The 15,105-nt window shown below is 39.9% G+C and overlaps 1 protein-coding gene across 2 annotated transcripts in view; it reads left to right on the top strand.

Moving 5' to 3' along the window:
• The window catches only part of mef2b (myocyte enhancer factor 2b), a 61,477-nt gene that overhangs the window by 34,838 nt on the left and 11,534 nt on the right, over nt 1–15,105 (top strand). The window contains exons 2-5 of one of the 2 annotated variants that reach the window (XM_039766690.1): nt 8,245–8,343; nt 8,458–8,661; nt 10,575–10,706; nt 10,846–11,023. In XM_039766690.1, coding sequence (XP_039622624.1) covers nt 8,290–8,343; nt 8,458–8,661; nt 10,575–10,706; nt 10,846–11,023 — 568 coding nt within the window. In that variant the 5' untranslated portion in view covers nt 8,245–8,289. Of the gene's footprint in view, nt 1–8,241; nt 8,344–8,457; nt 8,662–10,574; nt 10,707–10,845; nt 11,024–15,105 lie in introns of both variants that reach the window. The other variant, XM_039766689.1, reaches the window with a different exon arrangement.

The following is a 15,105-nucleotide window of genomic DNA, read 5'->3' as shown; positions in this document are numbered from 1 at the left end:
ATAAAGGATCTTTCTGGAACGTCCATGTATTGTCTTTTTGGGACCAAAATGGTTCCAACTATGGTATTGCTCTGAAGAACTACTCTGGCACCTTACTTTATAACGAGCGCGGCCCAAAGCCGACCTCAGCCGCTGGCTTTTCCCTTGATACGATTAAAATTGTTTGACTGTGTCAGTATTATTCTGGCACTTCCAAAAATGTATCAGATATTTGTCAGACGAGATCAGAGTTAGAAGACAGACCTCCAGGAGTCCGTCAGATGTTCTATTCCGTTTTATGAGTTAATGCAAGGAGTTCCCAAAAACAAACCAGAGTTTAATGAATTCCTAAACTGTACATCAGCAAATATCTGCCTTTTGTGCAATCTATCGCACGTCTTTTCTGGAATATACCCGTATGAGTACAGTATACCCGAAAGTGTTTTACGCAATTTGAGCAAAATGTAATTGCCTGCCACGAGTGCAACTTTGCAGGAATCTGCACTTATGATTAATCGGGTATGTTATTTAAGAGCTATATAGCTAATATCAGTCTGAATTTCCGCGCAGAAAAATAGTGGTATGTTAGTTAAAACGAAAGTAAAGACGAATTTGAATACTTTTGACAAAAGAGGGTTATTTTAATAACTGAAGCGTGAAAATCATGTTTGTAATGCTCTCTTTTATTCTTAATACACTGGGATCAGTGTGATGACACGGCCGCGAGAAGAACTGAGCAAATTCTTTCATAGATATTAACTGTCCTCGAGCCATACTGATATCCACAAATGTTTCTTTTACCTTGAACAAATGGCATTAAGTCGGAAGGTTTTAATTGGAGAGATTACAAAAATTTGCCTTTTGGCAGATAATTCGTAAAGAATTTCCAAGCACAATTCCAGTCGTGCTCGGGTTAGTTCCACGAAAGTGTCCGATCTTAAGATGACGTTTCTGCATCCGTGGACACAGTCTAATGCATTCGTTTTAATAGAGAGTACGTGTTTTATTACACGATACACTTTATCTAAATATTCCCTATATTTCCAATAATTTATTTCAGGTCGCGCTGCAGCCAACACTGGACTGGTCGGCAGTGAGTCGCATGGCGCACACTCATCCACACTGAACTAATTAGCACTTGTTAATTAACACACAAGGCTTTAGGTTTTAAAGGAAAAGAGGAGTATCCGTAGTAAAACCGACAAAAATGCAGCGCAAGCTCCACTCCAGCCACGACTCGAGCCAAGTCCCGGGGAGTTGAAGCAACGGCGCAGAACACTGAGCCACTGTCCCTGAATTCAGCAGTCCGCAGTCCCTCCTTAGTGATGCGGTGACCTTAACGATAAAGTTAATTAAAATTAAGACAAAAGAAGTCTGTTTAGTTGTTAACAGTAACTAGTCACTAATACATTAAGTGGCAGAACCACAGCCCTCCAGGATCTGAGTTTGACTTCGCTGGTTGAGGAATCCGAGGCTGAATCCACGGTCGAAGGACCACATTGCCAACCCGTCATTCTGCCTACTTAACTGAAACCATGTTATTAGTTAATTTCCAAATAACTGCAACCTCATTAAAGGTTTCCGTTTTCGTTGTTCAAAATCAAGCTGCAGAGTACTTTGTGTAATGTTTAATTAGTATTAGGCAAAAGAATAATGTAATGATAATCATGAGATGCAACCTAAGCCCTTACTTAAAACGGAGTGGAGATCAAAATCGGGATATCAGTGAATCAAAATGATAACACAAACTTTTCGTTTAAATAGAGAACAGAAAATACGTTATCACTAAACACACACCTAAACTGTGCATTAACGTGTCTTAATTTTACAATTTTGAACGCGTAAGACGTCCGTCACAAGCTATTTGAAGTGCCGCGCCGATGACGTCACGACAAAAGCCCACTGAGACCACACCCCCAACAACCACGTTGAGCATCATAGCAACGGTTGCGCAAAATGGCGTTGTGGTAAAATGAAAATACTGTATATTCAAATAAAATGTACGTAACTTGAGACTTTTAATAGGAATACTATAATCCTACCCACATATCTCAGTTGAACTGAAACTTCAAAAGTAATAATGACTGTACTAGAAAAATGTATGCAAAGCAAAAAAAATGTTTAAAGTGTTAGCAATCACAACACTTTGAGCTTATGGCAGAGGCACAGGACCCCAATACAGGATACCAGAAAGAGAAAAGGAAGGAGGTACTGATTAGAACATAAAAATGAATAATTAGAACTGTTGGAAGGCCACTGTGAATAAAAGGTAAGCTTTACAATATGACTTTATGCAGAGTTTTAAATTATGAAAACAGGCTGACAATGAATAAAGTATAAAATGCCAAATTAAAAGTTCAAATTTCATGAGTTTTTCAAAATGTTCAACAGTACTACCTTAAGCTATTCCTTTCAGTAAAATATTCAGATTTTTGATGCCTAAAACCAAGATACCTCCTCACCAGCTTTTTTATGCTTAACACTCAGAACATTGAGATCTGAGGTTACAATCAGAAGGAGAGACGCCAGCTTCCCCACCGCCCTGCTCAGGACAAAGTGGATTTGGAAGATGAACAACAGATGTAAGGGGACAGGTATTCTTAAATATAAGAAGGCGCAGGATTGTTCAGAACCTCATAGCTATTTAATTGTATTTCAGAATCAACTCTAGAAGACGCAGGTAGCCGATATAATGATGCTAATATGTACAGTACATGTGAGATGTGTTCAGGCATTCTTATTTAGTTTAACAACAACATTTATTTATATAACATATTTTCATACAAATGATGTGGCTGAAAGTGCTTTACATAATGAAGAAAGAGAAAAAAAGACAAATAAATTAGAAAATAGTTAGGGAACACTAATTAACATAGAGTAAAAGTAAGGTCTGATGGCCAGGGATGACAGAAAAAACAAACAAAAAAAAAACTCCAGACGGCTGGAGAAAAAAATAAAATCTGCAGGGGTCCCAGGCCACGAGGCCACCCAGCCCCCTCTAGACATTCTACCTAACATCAATGACCTCACAATCAGTCCTCATTGTATTCAGGATTCACATGGAAGAACTTGATGATGACGGTCAAGTGGACTTCTGGCCTTTAATCCTTCAATGTAGGGACATCACGGTGGTTTGATCAGGTGGTGGTGGCGCAGATCGCCACCACAGAAAACCAGAAAAAGAACAGAAGAGAAAGTAGGAGTTAGTACAGATTACGGAGCCACCAGGAATGGTATTGATAATTAAATGCGTATATAGAATATCAGGGTTAAACTAAAATTAAGCTATGAGAAAGCCATGTTAAAATAATGAGTTTTTAGCTGTTTTTTTAAGTGCTCCACTGTATTAGCCTGAAGAATTTGTATCAGTCAGCTATTCCAGATTTTAGGTGCATAACAGCAGAAGGCTGTTTCACCACTTCTTTTAAGTTTAGCACTTGGAATAATGAGTAGACACTCATTTGAAAATCTAAGGTTACGATTTGGAGTTTATGTGAAAGACATTCTGAAATATAAGATGGAGCGAGATTATTTAAGGCTTTGTAAACCATTAGCAGGATTTTAAAGTCAATTCTAAATGGCACAGGTAACCAATATAGTAACATCAAAACTGGAGAGATGTACTCGGATTTAAGATTCTGCGAGATGAATTCTGCACTAGTTGAAATCGATTGATGTCTTTTTTTGGGTAGTCCTGAGAGAAGTGTGTTACTGTAATCTAGCTGACTGAAAACAAAAGTGTGAACTAATTTCTCAGCATCTTGCAATGTTATAAGAGGTCTAACTTTTGTTTAAGATATCTGCTGCTGAATTTTAAACAAACTGCAGCCCACATATCTTTTGTTATTATTCCTGAGAGGAATACAATACAATCATCTAATTGGATAAAAGCACAAGCACGTGTCAGACAGTGAGGTGAGGTGGGAGCTCAGCTGGCCATCTTGTATGTTTAAAGTCCAGTGCCTTGGCCACTGCCTCATAATTCCTACCAGAAAATTGTAAAATGAAAAATTGCCTTAATGATATCTTCTTATGAGGAGAAAACATGGCTCTTGAATTACTTTTTTTCCAGAATGAGTTCATATGAATCACCGGAATGCATCATTAAGCAGTTCCTGTTTTACCAGAACCCATCGTTAGTAGTAAGCAGCATTACTCTTCAAGCAGCCTGGGCGTTTATGGATTCTCATTCTATAAGCTGAGAAGATGAAAGAAAACCTGTACAAAGCTGGTCTCTTTTGTGGTGTGTCCTTTTATCATATTATTTCAGAGGTCCTCCATCTTTTCTGGAATCATCCATCCCTATATATATATATACAGTATATATATATAAAATATAATGTCTGTCCATTTTCACAAGAGAACTACTTAACGGATTTAGATCTTTTTTTCTATAATAAACTTGAACATTCCGGTTGTTTTTGCTACTTCTCTCATCAGGCTAAGCATCATAGTTCGCTTGCAAGAGCAATTTATTCACGCTAATCCGAGACAGAGGCTGTGGGCTGAGTGAGAGGTTAGCGTGATGTCAGGAGTGGGGAGCCGAGCAAGGCCTTCCTCACTCACGTGCCAGCCTCCATTTAAGTCGGTGTACTTCTCGCCACGTTTTGGAGTGTACCTTGCCTCTGCTTAGCTAGCAATACCTGTTTGTTTATTGATTTTTAAAGTTTGTCCTATTTCACTACTACACGATCTGAGGCGTGGGGGACAGCTAGTTAATAATATCTAAAGGTGGTGTTGTCTGCCTTTTCTAATACACTGTGTGTTTTTGAGTGTGAAAGACGTTGGCCTGGAAAAAAAAGACATATTTTCTGAAATTTGCTCTTGTCAATTGGCAGAAAGTTTTAATCTGAATGAATTTTTTACTTTTTTGTAGTCTCATGCTCAGAAGGTACAATTCTAGTCTGTCTTTTGTCAAATCCACCTTCCATTACTCCAGGCACAATGTGTCATTTCTAGAATGCTTTAGAATGACATGTATGACTAGCACTTTGCATAACCATTGGTCCTTGTTGTTTCAGGAATGTGTTTTGCTGTAAATGAGCAAAAAGTGTTTTCTTTGTTCTTATTGTCTACTGTGTAAATGTGTGTTTTTTCATAATGCAGGTCCTCAGTTTTGAGCCTCTCTTCATTACTTGTACAGGGGATACAGTAGGCCATGTTTGGCTCCAACATTTAGTTGGTATCCCCTCCCATGGAAGCACTGGGTACTCTTCTAATTCTGAAATAAATGTCATTTTTTTAAATCAACCTTTACAAATTAGCAGTATATATTACTCCTGACAAAATCCATTTTTCCGAAATCTTCTCTTCAGAGCTAGTCATTTTTGGCTACATCACATTATTATGTTCTCATTTAAAAGCAATGCTTTTCAAAGAAAATTATCTCCATCCACATTAGTGTTTTCATATCATTTATGAAACAACTAAGAATGCGTATGACACAGACGTTTGGATACTTGGACATGTGTGCATCAGTGGAAAAATCCTTCAAGGGGTGGTAACATGGGGCTGATCTGAAAACTGTAGCGAGGGCTAAATTATTTGCCTTTTGCACATGAGTGCAGCATTCAAACTGTACAAAATGCAAATTAGATACATACAGGTAAGCAACACAACAAGTGCCATGGAAAGCAACTCCTCTCGACCCAAAATGAGGGAATCTGATTTTCGTCTGTGAAGAGTGACCAATCAGGAAATGAGAAATTGTAATGAGAAGTCAGGGAAGGGTCATGTAATAAGCACGAGCAAATCAGAGTGCAATTTGAGTCTGAGTTTTTACAAATCTAAAGCATTCACCCTTCCATATTGCAATGCTGAATCGGCATTTTCAGAAGTATGCGGTTCTGAAGAGTGTTTTCAGAAATCTCTGTTTTCAGGAGTTCAAATCAGCAGGGTAGTGTGGAACGAAAGGCAAAAACAGAGACTCTGTTTGTATTATTAAATGAAAATGTAGTAGTGGGCGACATGGTGGCGCAGTGGTAGCGCTGCTGCCTCGCAGTTACGAGACCCGGGTTCACTTCCCAGGTCCTCCCTGTGTGGAGTTTGCATGTTCTCCCCGTGTCTGCGTGGGTTTCCTCCAAGGCGCTCCAGTTGCCTCCCACAGTCCAAAGACATGCAGGTTAGGTGGATTGGTGATTCTAAATTGTCCCTGGTGTCACTACTTCATTCAGTGTATTATTAACAACAGAAGTCCTTGTTCTAGAGTGACTTCCTGTTTAATTGGAAAGTGTCATTCTGGTTTTAACCTAACTGTTTCGGAATTTGCACTTGTGCAAACAAAGCATTACAGTTGTGGCCAAAACTTTTGAGAATGACACACGTATTGGTTTTCACAAAGTTTTCTGTTTCAGTGTTTTCAGATCTTTTTGTCAGATGTTTCTATGGTATATTGAAGTATAATTACTTGCATTTCATACGTTTCAAAGACGTTTACTAACTACATTAAGTTTATGCAAAGAGTCAATATTTGCAGTGTTGACCCTTCTTTCTTTTTCAAGACCTCTGCAATCCACCCTGGCATGCTGTTAATCAACTTCTGGGCCAAATCCTGACTGATGGCAGCCCATTCTAGCATAATCAATGCTTGGGGTTGGTCAGAATTTATGGGGTTTTGTTTGTCCACCCCTGCTGGTGCTGGTGGTGGGTTTGTTTCCTGCCTTGCACCCTGTGCTGGCTGGGATTGACTCCAGCAGACCCCCATGTCCCTGCAGTTAGGATATAGCGGGTTGGATAATGGATGGATGGTTGGATGTTTGTCCACCCACCTCTTGAGGATTGGCCACAAGTTCTCAATGGGATTAAGGCCTGGGGAGTTTCCTGGCCATGGACCCAAAATGTTGATGTTTTGTTCCCCAAGCCACTTAGTTATCACTTTTGCCTTATGGCTTGGTGCTCCATCATGCTGGGAAAGATATTGTTGGTCACCAAACAGTTCTTGGATGGTTGGGAGAAGTTGCTCTTGGAGGATGTTTTGGTACCATTCTTTATTCATTGCTTGGGACTGGGGCACCACCACTGCAAAGCTTGCTCAGGAATGTCAGCAAGCAGGTGTAAGTGTATCCGCATGCACAGTGAGGCGAAGAATTTTGGAGGATGGCCTGGTGTCAGAAATGGCAGCAAAGAAGCCACTTCTCTCCAAGAAAATCATCAGGGATGGACTGATATTCTGCAAAAGATACAGGGATTGGACTGCTGAGGACTGCTGAGGACTGCTGGGGTAAAGTCATTTTCTCTGATGAATCCACTTTCCGATTGTTTGGGGCATCCGTTAGAAAGATCTGGAAAGTCTGGAAAAGAAAAGGTGAGCGCTGCCATCAGTCCTGTTTCATGCCAACAGTAAACCATCCTGAGACCATTCATGTGTGGGGTTGCTTCTCAGCCAAGGGAGTGGTCTCACTTACAATTTTGCCTAAGAACACAGCCATGAATAAAGAATGGTACCAAAACATCCTTCGAGAGCAACTTCTTCCAACAATCCAAGAACAGTTTGGTGACCAACAATGCCTTTTTCAGCATGATGTAGCACCATAACATAAGGAAAAAAGCAATAATTAAGTGGTTCAGGAAAGAAAAAAATTGAAATTTTGAGTCCATGGTCAGGAAACTCCCCAGACCTTAATCCCATTGAGAACTTGTGGTCAATCCTCAAGAGGCAGGTGGACAAACAAAAGCATGCAAATTCTGACAAACTTCAAGCATTGATTATGCAAGAATGGGCTGCCATCAGTCAGGATTTGGCCCAGAAGTTGCTTGACAGCATGCCAGGGCGAATTGCAGAGGTCTTGAAAAAGAAAGAAGGGCCAACACTGCAAATATTGACTCTTTACATAAAGGCAATATAATTGTCAATAAAAGCCTTTGAGACTTATGAAATGCTTGTAATTATACTTCAGTATACCATACAAACATCTGACAAAATGATCTAAAAACGCCGAAGTCGCAGACTTTGTGAAAACCAATACTTGTGTCATTCTCAAAACTTTTGGCCACAACTGTATATTAAAATTAACCTGTCTTTTTAACACCTACTTATTCCACTTACTCAGTCTTTTCTAGACATGTGTTATGCTGAAGACCTTCAAGAGCTTTGCATGCATTTCTTGCTGACGACTTCACAGACAGGGCTAGAATGTTTTGGTTTTTAATCGGAATCATTCTAGAATGAGGGCTGACACCTAAAACACTGTCTTGTGTGACCATGATTAGCGTTGCAGGTCATCAAGTAATTGTGACTCATTTTGAATGACCTTCCCTATCAAGCAGGTGAAAGAGCTGGTCAAGAAGGAACCTTGAGAGGCAGTGTGAAGAATGGGGAGAAAAAAGATCCAAATATCTAGAATAATGGACCAAAGAAACCGTCAGGTAAATCTGGAAATGCTGATCAAGGTGCACAGGCACCATTGTTTGAGCTGAATGTGTAAGGAGGCCAAGATGTTTTTGACATTTGCCCTTCCTATTTGTGGTGTGTGTCCCCAGGTCACATTCACCAAGCGCAAGTTTGGCCTCATGAAGAAGGCATATGAGCTGAGTGTGCTTTGTGACTGTGAGATTGCGCTCATCATATTCAACAGCACAAACCGGCTCTTCCAGTACGCCAGCACGGACATGGACAAAGTGCTGCTCAAGTATACCGAATACAGTGAGCCTCATGAGAGCCGCACCAACACTGACATCCTTGAGGTAGGACTCAACTGTTCGTGATGAGTGTTTGATCAGCTACACATGCTCATTTCACCTAATCATTTGATAAGGTACCACATGAGAGGCTGGACATCAAACTAAAAGAAGATGTTTTTAGATGGGTGCAGAATTGGCTCAGGCACAGGAAGCAGAGGGTGATGGTGTGAGGAATCTCATCAGAATTGGATAATATTAACAGTGGTATTCCACTGGGGTCAGTGCTGGAGCTGCTGCTCTTTTTAATATATATAAATGATTTAGATAGGAAGATAAGTAACAAGCTGGTTAAGTTTGCAGATAATACCAAGATAGGTGGATTAGCAGATAATTTGGAATCCGTTATATCATTACAGAAGGACTTGGATAGCATACAGGCTTGGGCAGATTTGTGGCAGATGAAATTTAATTTCAGTAAATGTAAAGTATTACACATAGGAAGTAAAAATGTTAGGTTTGAATACACAATGGGCGGTCGGAAAATCGAGAGTACACCTTATGAGAAGGATTTAGGTGTCATTAGGGACTCTAAGCTATCGACTTCCAGACAGTGTTCAGAAGCCATTAAGAAGGCAAACAGAATGTCAGGTTATATAGCGCCTTGATGTGTGCAGTACAAGTCCAAGGAGGTTCTGCTCAAGCTTTATAACACACTGGTGAGGCCTCATCTGGAGTCCTGTGTGCAGTTTTGGTCTCCTGGCTACAAAAAGGACATAGCAGCACTAGAAAAGGTCCAGAGAAGAGCAACAGGGCTGATTCCAGGGCTACATGGGTTGAATTTTGAGGAAATATTAAAAGAGCTGAGCCTTTACAGTTTAAACAAAAGAAGATTAAGTGAAGACATGACTGAACTGTTTAAAATTATGACGGGAATTAACCCAGTGGATCAAGACTGTTATCATAAAATGAGTTCATCAAGAACACAATGACAGAGGTGGAAACTTGTTAAGGGTAAATTTTGCACAAACATTAGGACGTTTTTCTTTACAAAAGGAACAATAGACACTTTGAATAAGCTACCAAGTAGTGTGGTAGACAGTAAGACTTTAGGAACTTTCAAAACTCAACTTGATGTTTTTTTGAATGAAGCAAGTGGATAGGACTGGTGAGTTTTGTTGGGCTGAATGGCCTGTTCTAGGTTGTTCTAATGTTCTAATGTTCCAATCAGGGACCTCATCTGCTGAATTCAGCCAGTTATGGAAAATGAAACCTCTTACGTCCAGCAATTCACGGACAAATGACATGTTGATCATACATGCAAGTAAAGATTTCATTGTACTCTGTAAACATGTCGCCACAACTACAAGAATATTCAGTGTTTGTTCCTTGGACACTGTTGGCTGAGCTTCACTACTGACATAGTTCCAGTTGAAAGGTAATGATCACAGTTGTCTCCATCAAGTTGAAGATGAGGTCAGTTATTTTCATTAGGCAATCAGACATTAAGCAAACTATTGACTCAGCAAATCACAGCTCTTGTTTAATGCTGATGCCATTCAGTCAGAGATTGCATCTGTTGGTGACGAGACCATTTATTAATTATGTCCAATATTCTCTTTACCTGATCATGTGCTGCTGATTAATTCTCCAGATATTCACAATTTTCGACTTACCCAGAGTCACTCCAACTGATGACAGACACTGTCCACTGACAATTGTTTTGTATCAAAAATAAGACCCAATATTTTTTACGGCCAAAATGAATTAACCTTTATGTCATCAAATTGGAGACCAAGTCTAGTGCTAACTCTAATCACTTACACAATACTAAAGGTGCAGCCAATCAGAATACTTTTGTACTGTAAAACAAAACCACAGAAGGCAATTGCAGCCAATCGCAGAGACACTTCCATATCCACTCCACCCATACCCAGAATGCCCCATGTGACTTCTTGTAACTTTTTTGCTTCCTGCAGACTCTAAGAAGAAAAGGCCTGGGGCTGGATAGCCCAGATATAGACCCTGAAGACACAGTTACCATGACAACAGAAAAGTACCGTGAGATGAACGAGGGCATTGACCTGTCCCTGTCCCGCCAGCGATACTATGTGAGTACAGCCACTTTTGGCTCCCAATCTTACCCACCCTTTGAGTTCCCTGTATTGAGGTTCAGGGCTTAGTGGACTGACAGTCTCTCTTGGGTGGACATTTAGGTTTACATTCTTCTGTTTTCTCATTTGTTTCTAGGGTCCCCCTCTGCTGCTCCCTGAAGCTCAGTACCTGGTGTCTGGTGCTTGTGAGAATGGATTCCCAAACAGCAACATGGGGGGCAGTCTTCACAGCTCACATCGACCAGCTCCATTTAAGCCTGTGCCCCCCAAAGTGGCACACCATGGTGGAAACAGCCCACAGGCCCCAAATGCAGGTACTATGTCAGACATAGAAGAGTTGGGACAGAGTGGAATGAATAAGTTTGCCAGAGATGTGTGATCAGAAGATGGAAAGCTCTGCATCAGATGTGTGCCCCTCACATAGCTTCATTCAAACAGAGTGCTACCACATATTTATATACCTCCCAATTACTCATGAAATTCACATACACAGTTGTATCTGCTTTTACCAAAATATACAAGTGTAGCTCACATATAATACACACTTACAGTGGGTACGGAAAGTATTCAGACCCCCTTCAATTTTTCACTCTTTGTTATATTGCAGCCATTTGCTAAAATCATTTAAATTAATTTTTTTCCTCATTAATGTGCACACAGCACCCCATATTGACAGACAAAAAAAAAGAATTTTTGAAATTGTTGCAGATTTATTAAAAAAGAAAAACTGAAATAACACATGGTCCTAAGTATTCAGAGCCTTTGCTCAGTATTTAGTAGAAGCACCCTTTTGAGCTAAAACAGCCATGAGTCTTCTTGGGAAAGATGCAACAAGTTTTTCACACCTGGATTTGGGGATCCTCTGCCATTCCTCCTTGCAGATCCTCTCCAGTTCTGTCAGGTTGGATGGTAAACGTTGGTAGACTGCCATTTTTAGGTCTCTCCAGAGATGCTCAATTGGGTTTAAGTCAGGGCTCTGGCTGGGCCATTCAAGAACAGTCACAGAGTTGTTGTGAAGCCAAACCTTCGTTATTTTAGCTGTGTGCTTAGGGTCATTGTCTTGTTGGAAGGTAAACCTTCGGCCCAGTCTGAGGTCCTTAGCACTGTGGAGAAGGTTTTTGTCCAGGATATCCCTGTACTTGGCCGCATTCATCTTTCCTTCGATTGCAACCAGTCGTCCTGTCCCTGCAGCTGAAAAACACCCCCACAGCATGATGCTGCCACCGCCATGCTTCACTGTGGGGATTGTATTGGACAAGTGATGAGCAGTGCCTGGCTGTCTCCACACATACCACATAGAATTAAGGCCAAAAAGTTCTATCTTGGTCTCATCAGACCAGAGAATCTTATTTCTCACCATCTCAGAGGCCTTCAGGTGTCTTTTAGCAAACTCCAAGATAGAACTTTTAGATCTACTTTTTAGCAGCACCACTGTGTCAGGCTACTATGTGTGGCATAAACTGAACTGACTTTGTCTTCTTCATAAGATGGACCAGATGAGGCCAGACATCTTTCATGTAAACACCAAGCTGGACTCCATAAAACATACACCAAGCTCTCATGAGTGACACCACCATACTGAAAAACTACAAATGTTCATCTACACCTTAAAACTCACCTAGACATTTACACATTTACTTCTCGCATACACGTCTGCCCACTCACATATACAACTGACACACACGCACTGTCCTTTACTTAAAAACACTACTCCACACTCATACGCCTCCTCATACATCCCCACACAGATACTGTCAACTCCAACATGTCAAATCTTATAATGTGATGCATGTGTGCCCCCCAGCCACATATGGCCCCTGCACATATATGTATTTACACCACATACACGTACTTAGACAACATAACGCAAACCAAACTACAGTGAACGACTCCAAGCTGGTGAACAGGAAGGTTAAAAGTGTTTCCTAAATGATATAAGATATGGTTTGTTCACATTATAAATATAAGATGTTTTTTCGGCCTTACTCCTAACGAGCACTAGGAATCAGTAAACGTGTCGCGCTTTTCTAAATATTTGTATTGTGGCCGACTTGACGGGGTTATGAATGCACAAGGAGCGAGTGAGACATTGAAAAGTTCTGCTGTGATGAAAACTGCCAAACTAAGAGCAGACATGATGAAAAAAGGCAACATAAGAGTCTAAGAAGTTTACCTTTACCTGAGCTCTCTCAATATCTCATCCAGATATACTTTCACAAAGTTGAGATGGTTTTCAGTTCAATTCCGTGACTCAGTAGCTTGTTCCAGATTTTCATGACCCTTTGTGTTTTTGTTTTAAATATTCGTCCCCTTAGTCTTCACTTTGTTTCCTTGAGTAGATGGTTCACTATTTCACTAAAACTATTCTGCTGAATTAAGTTTATTGAAGAATCTGAGAACTTTGAGGGCTTGGATTTGGTCGCCACATGGCCTCCTCTGCTCAAGACTCATGGTAAAATAATCATAATAATAAATTTTATTTAAGGTTAAAGGTTTAAGGTTTCTTTATTGAGTCATGTTTACACAAGAAAACATGAAATTTGCCTTCTCAGGTGCATCTAATAACAGACAGAATGAGATAAAACAGACAAATAGAAAGAAGAAAGGTTAAGGTAAAGTAGTTAGATAATACATATTTACACCAAAAAAAAGGTTGCAGGATATAAATCAAAACCTTAATTATTATCTCCGATATTTCTTATTGTAAAGTCGTACGGCACTGGGAAGAAAGGAGTTTGTTTAGCGATTTGTGTGGGTTTTCAAAGCGACTATCCTCCCTGATTTACTGAACTTTAGTTCTACATGTAATAGATGGCTGTCATCAGTTGAGATGATTTCCAGTTTCTTTAACATTGCCCTCTGACACACACTAGTCAAACCATCTACATCAGCCCCAATAACTTTAGCTGCATACTTCGTAATCTGCTGGAGCTTTTTTGAGTTTTGGTTTGTCAGACTATTAAACCAGGCAATGAAACTGAAAGCGATCACAGACTGGATCAGACTGCAACAGAAGGACAACATGAGGTCCTTGTCTACTTTAAATAGTTTGAGTTTATTGAGGAGAAATAAGCGCTGGGTGCATTTAGAGAATCATTTTTTTGTATTTGCATTCCAGTTAAGATTGTTATCTAGAGAAGTTCGTAAGTATTTATATTCAGTCACTATTTCTACCTTTTCTCCCAGAACTGCAATAGGTGAACATACAGATTTCTGTCTCTTAAAATCAAATATCACTTCTTTGGTCTTTTTTACATTCAGAGTGCGAGAGTTTTTATTGCAGCAGTTTACCATCCAGTCCACTTGATTTAGATAGTGGCTTTCATCTTCCCCAGATATACGTCCTATGAGTATGGTGTCCTCTGTATACAGTACTTGATAATGGGGCAGTGGTCATTGTTCTGTCTCAAGTCACTTGAGTAAACAGTAATGGTGATACGACACACCTCTGCGGACTTCCTGTGTTTGAATGAATGACTATGGAAAAAAAATGTCCTGAACTTTAACTGTCTATGAACGGTTTAAAAGAAAGTTCTGAATCCATAGTGTAATAAATGGGTTTACATTCATACTATATAGCGCCTTTCCCATGCTCAAGAGTTTAAACCATATATGCTATAAAAAAAGTGAAAAGAAGTGTAAGAAGTGCAAATTTAAAGCAAATTTTAACAAAAAGTGTTGTTAACAGGGAGGTGCAGCAGCAACATGTATTTGCCAGCGTCCCCTCCCTGAATCTAACGATGAAGTTTAATTGCCTGAGTCTGTCACAGTAGGTCATGTCCTTCAGTCTTTGCTGCTTTCTTCTGCACATCTCCTAGTGCTGCGCTTTCTTTTATTGTAGTGTGGTGGTCTGTGAGCTCAGATTTATAAAAGACTGGAGCCAGGAAGCACTTGTTTATGCAAAGAGTTGTGGGACTCTGGAACAAACTACTGAGACATGTAGGTGAAGCAGAGACTTTGACCACCTTTAAGAAGAATCTGGATGACATATTGGGGCAGCTTAGCTATTAGCTATACAAACGGGCTTGATGGACTGAATGGTCTCCTCTCATTTATCAAATTCTTCATGCTCTTATGTCTCTTAAAACATGCATATGCAAAAAAACTTTCCACACAAAAGAAAACCTGATGTGAGAAATGAGCCATCCACACACAACATTTCAGAGAAACTGGGAAGTTATGCAGCCACACCAGCTAAGTGATGACTCGTGTGTATAATAATTCATAATGCTGAGCCGTCATAATAATGTATGTCTTATAATGTGTAAGTAAACCTTAAACGTTCATTTTGGTCATTTTGAACATAATACTTTAGAAATACTAGTACCATGAAAAGCAAGTGAATAGAATTACAGGCTTTAATGATGCTAATGCAATTGCAAAGGTTTCTCTAATA

This window comes from Polypterus senegalus, chromosome 10 (genome assembly GCF_016835505.1).
Source record: "Polypterus senegalus isolate Bchr_013 chromosome 10, ASM1683550v1, whole genome shotgun sequence".
Taxonomy (NCBI): Eukaryota; Metazoa; Chordata; class Cladistia; order Polypteriformes; family Polypteridae; genus Polypterus; species Polypterus senegalus.
The sequence above is the reverse complement of the archived record's forward strand: the minus strand, read 5'-3'. Positions and strand labels throughout refer to the sequence as shown.